This window comes from Mizuhopecten yessoensis, unplaced genomic scaffold (assembly GCF_002113885.1).
Source record: "Mizuhopecten yessoensis strain PY_sf001 unplaced genomic scaffold, ASM211388v2 scaffold7713, whole genome shotgun sequence".
NCBI lineage: Eukaryota > Metazoa > Mollusca > Bivalvia > Pectinida > Pectinidae > Mizuhopecten > Mizuhopecten yessoensis.
In genome coordinates, this window is record NW_018407185.1 from 1098655 (window position 1) to 1103592 (window position 4938).

General features: G+C 35.3%; 1 protein-coding gene across 2 annotated transcripts in view; it reads right to left on the reverse strand.

Moving 5' to 3' along the window:
- The window catches only part of LOC110454176 (anoctamin-6-like), a 7921-nt gene extending 3044 nt beyond the window's left edge, over nt 1-4877 (reverse strand). Inside the window, exons 1-4 of one of the 2 annotated variants that reach the window (XR_002463350.1) lie at nt 4539-4877; nt 2184-2254; nt 1036-1147; nt 94-226 (exon numbers count right to left, since the gene is read on the reverse strand). Coding sequence is in view for 1 of the 2 variants with exons in the window: in XM_021503552.1 (XP_021359227.1) it covers nt 90-226; nt 1036-1100 (202 nt within the window). In the remaining variant the exon portion in view is untranslated. Of the gene's footprint in view, nt 1-89; nt 227-1035; nt 1148-2183; nt 2797-4538 lie in introns of those variants that run through there. The other variant, XM_021503552.1, reaches the window with a different exon arrangement.
- Between the last annotated feature and the right edge of the window lie 61 nt (nt 4878-4938).

A 4938-nucleotide genomic window follows, 5' to 3' on the forward strand; every position in this document is an offset into this window, starting at 1 on the left:
TAGACAAGAATGAGATTAGGTTTCATTTTATTTTTGTCTGAATATTTGTTAATCAACTGAATTTATAAAAGGCATAAAACTATGTTTACCTACTTCAAGATCTTCATCATATAGTCCAATGTTGGGTATGTCGGCCTGATGAAAGTCCTGTTCCCACCTCGAGTACACTTTCTCCTCGTTCGGGTCCTTAGTCACTGACCGAGACTTAAACCATATCATCAGTTTTCTGTGTATGAGATGAAAACTAGAGTGTAACAGAAACTGGATATCTATAGATTAAAAAATCAAGAGGCAACTGTGGAGTCGAAATTGTATCCACATGCGACGATGAGAAAATTGTTCACACAACAAACCTTGAAAATACACGATGTGATAAACTGTTTATCATCTATAAAACCTGATACAAATTTCACCAATCATAAAGTAACATCAACCGAGTACAATATCTTCTAACTTACGTCTAGTGATTGTTGAGATTCTTGGTCAGGGACAAATGTTAACAAATACAAGTTTTTTGCGGAGGAATACTGTAAAACTATGGAGAAACATAATTTAAAACAATTCTTGTCATTTGCTGCTCCATATGCATATTGACACTTAAAACGGAGTTGTTTCAGAGCACTTTTTTTATTGATACTAAGTACAGGTTGTGCCATTTGTGATAAAATAAAACTTTCTTAAATGGGAAAATCAATTTATAAGTTGTTCTCAATTTGCTCTCAACTTCTTCCCAAGTGTTCTCATACTGACAATTTGTGATAATGAACTTTTCACACAACTGGTTGGCGTACTTGGTACTTGCCAACTCTCTTTATTTTAGAAGGAGACTCCTGATTTTGGCCTCTTAAATTTAACAATTCAGCTAGTAAACTTGCTGATTTAACCTCTGTAGAAAGGCTGTGACCTCAATACCAAGACAGTGACCTCTGTAAGGAGGCCGTGACCTTTGTTACTATCTAGTTTGTGATCTTTACCAAGACTTTCACCTCTGTACTGAGGAAGTCAATGTGGTGCTAGGCTGGACCCAATACTTACTTGTCCTTGAAGAATGCAATATAGAAGATGGAGGAATAGTAGTTGACAAACTGGAACAGGAACATCTTAAATGTAAAGCCATCTTCCCATTCTGTCTGGGTACGGTGTTGTTCTGGAAGGCAATTATAGAATATTGTAACACAGAGTGATATAAGAATGATCTTATCCATGAACAAACGTAACAACCAACAGCTGTTTTGGAATATGTATTTCTGAACACTTTGAATATCCAGCAGACTTCCTGAATTTACACAGAGTTTAAAAGTAAAATTGTATGAACCCTTTTACAGCTGCAGGCAAAACACAATAGAGAACATTCCAATGTAAACTTTTGTACATACAATAAACTCCATTCAACTCATTCACCCCTCAAGACACATTTGAACTCTTCCAATTCAAATGTTAGAATAATTCATTATGAAATGTTAGGGGTTACGGTAATGAGCTAATTAGATGTACATGTAACTATAGAGTGACTCGGCCAGGTTACTACTGTTGACAAGGTAGCTCAGTTGGTTAGAGCCATTAGTATACTGATCCGAGGTCAAGGGTATCAATTCTGATACACAAACAGACAATTACAAATTAATTACTCTGTGTGGCAAGATACATGTATATACATTCAGTCAACTTCTGATGTAATTTTTAAAATCCCAGACCAATTCCATTTTTTTTTTTCATTTATAGAATATTTTCACATTACAATGTACATTTATTTATCATTCAAATCTTTTCTTTTCAATTTCTCACATAATAACACCAGACAAACAATACAAATGCAAAACAGTGGTCATCAATAGACTCAAAGTTAAAAACTTCAGAACAGCTATTTAAAGTTTACAATCTAAGGGAGACAAATACACTATAGCACCTCTATACTGCGCCAAACCATGTTCTAGTTAGGCCACATTCATTTATCACAATCCAAACGGTTGAACCTGTTGAACCGGAGTTGTTTGTTTATGAAATAAGGTCAGACCTAGTAATCTGATGCTGCTTTCAGTAGAGCCTTGACAAAGCCTTGCAAGGCCTGCGTAAACATTTGCAGGTCTGCCAGAGCTTACACCCAATAATGTTACATTTAACTGTTTAATAGGATACACTATAGCAGTAAAAAACACACAACAGGACACACATGCTTCAATTACCTTGTCAAAGAATTGTGATATTTAACGGCATTTGTTGAACCTGGTGACATATGTTTAACGTTGTGACAGTTCTGAAATTACAAAATAACAAATCAAATTTAAACTATTTTCTTACATTACTAGTTACAATGTATACTTCAGGTATATTTGAGTGGTATCAACTTATATGATTCAAAATTACTAATCCCTTATCAAATCTTCTTTGTTGTGCAATTTACATATATGTCATCAATTCTTGTGTACCTATAATTAGGTCATTAATGCTTGTGTACCTTTCAAATATGTCATTGATTCTTGTGTATTTTTTTAAGTTTGTCATCAATACCAGAGTTCTTTTCTAAATGTGTCATTAATTCTTGTCTACCTTTTAAAATGGCATCAATTATGTGCACCTTTCAGAAGGACCAATTTTACAGATTCTTTAGTGTAGAACTCTTTTTGATGCATATCACAAAGGTAGCATATATCCTTAAGCCTGAAATTGCATTTGACTATGAAATTGTAATGTAGAATTAGAGTTGGTTCTCTGAGGTCGCAATATCCCTGAGATGCTTGCTACCTTGTTCTTCACGTCCTTAAATGACCTTGGTTGTTAATAGGTTGTTAAACAAGATAAAATCAACAAGGCAAAGTATTGTAAGGCAATCCATAGTCCCCCACCAGTAATGATTTCTATATTTAACAAACAGTACACTTATGTCAGGAAGCATAGGTCACAGTGAAATCATAGTGACCTACTTCTTGCACTCCGCCATCCCAAGATGTCTGTGAACACCAAGTCTGGTTACTCCAGGTGAAATAGTATAGAAGATATGCCCTGGACAAACTTTTTCAAAAGTAAAGGTCAAATGTCAAGTCATAGGTCACAGTGACCTAATTCTTGTCNCCAAAATATTTTTTTGTACACCAAAACTGGTTACTCCAGGTGAAATAGTATAGAAGATATGTCCCAGACAAACTTTTTCAAAAGTAAAGGTCAAATGTCAAGTCATAGGTCACAGTGACCTAATTCTCACACTCTGCACTCCGCCATTCCAAGATGTCCTTGTTCATCAAATCTGGTTACTCCATGTGAAATAGTATAGAAGATATGTCCCGGACAAACTTCTTAGACAGAAAGCAAACCTAGTATAGTCCCCCACCCCCCACCCCAGGAACTAGTTGGGGACTAAAAACCAACCTTATACTTTCTGAACAGGATAGAGACTTAACCGACACATGCTGTTCTTGTTATTATTCAAGGTCACTCAGTAAGTTACCTCACATCAAGAAACTTTGTCAGTTAAAACAGACAATTCAGAAAGCATTTTGCTCAACTTCAAATTTAGTCATAGGCTTTGTCTACTGTACAAGCTTAATTAAGTTTCATCAAAATCGAATGATATTTAAGCAGTTTATCCTACCAAAACCAAAGTTTGGACAGACAGACGGACAGAGAGACAGACTATCTCAATACCTTAATACATCCCGTCAAAAATTTTGACAGGTGTAAATAAAAAGTTTTTGTTCTGATATGTAATCTTTATACATGCTGAATTTCTGGACTTTTCCTTCAGTAGTAATATTCATCATAACTATTTTGACAAATAACTGTAATAGTTTTCACACAATGGGATTTATACAAAATTGAGTCCCCTTGGCCCAAGGATGCTCCAGACTAAATTAGGATAAAATCCCTTAATCCCTACGGTAGAAGAAGGATTTTGAAGGTTTTACCTCTATTTCCCCTATTGGGCCCCGCCCCTCTGCCCCCAGGGGGGGCCACACCCACCATTTATACAAAATTGAGTCCCCTTTGCCCAAGGATGCTCCAGACCAAATTTAGTCAAAATCTACTTGGCCGTTCAGGACTAGTAGCGTTTTAAAGGAAAAGTTGACAGACGGACGACGGACGCTGCGGTATGGCATAAGCTCACCATGGTCCTTCGGACCAGGTGAGCTAAAAAATCAATCATTTCACCACAGCTCTTTTTCTACATAATTATTTAATATTTATTTAGCATAAGACTAAAAAAAAATCTACATATTTTAATTTGTTTTAGCATAAGACTGAATTTTTTTCTACATACTTAAATATGTTTTTAGTATAAGACTGATTTTTTTTCTACATACTTTAATATGTTTTTAGCATAACACTGAAATTTTGTCCTTAGTCACACTGGTCTGTATCATTAAAAAAAAAAAATCTTAGAAAATCTTCAACAACATTTTTGTAACCATTTCAGTGCCTTACCTATTGTTGTCCTTGGGGTTGTCGCGGTTTAGGACCTCCTGTAACCAATTCAGTGCCTTACCTATTGTTGTCCTTGTGGTTGTCTCGGTTTAGGACCTGCTGTAACCATTTCAGTGCGTTACCCATTGTTGTCCTTGGGGTTGCCACGGTTTAGGACCTCTTGTAACCATTTTCGTAAATTATTATGTGATTTTCTGTTCGTCAGGTCATGGACTAGAATGATACCTGTAGAAGTTAAAATGTTTTTGTCTTTAAGAAATGACATACTTAGTTATGTATCCCCGACCCACTGCAGACAAAACACCAGAGACTTGAATTATATATTTCATGAAATAAAGAAGCGTCTTTTCTCATGCATGCAGCATATACTTTGTAATAGTTCTGGAAAATCTTCCTGATGAACTCTCAAAATTTTAGAAATAAAAATAATAACAGCTTACTTTTCCTTTTTTGTCAACATTTAACAACAACAGGAGATTTTTTCTCCTTTATGCAATTATGTTGACTATTGAATAAGTATAT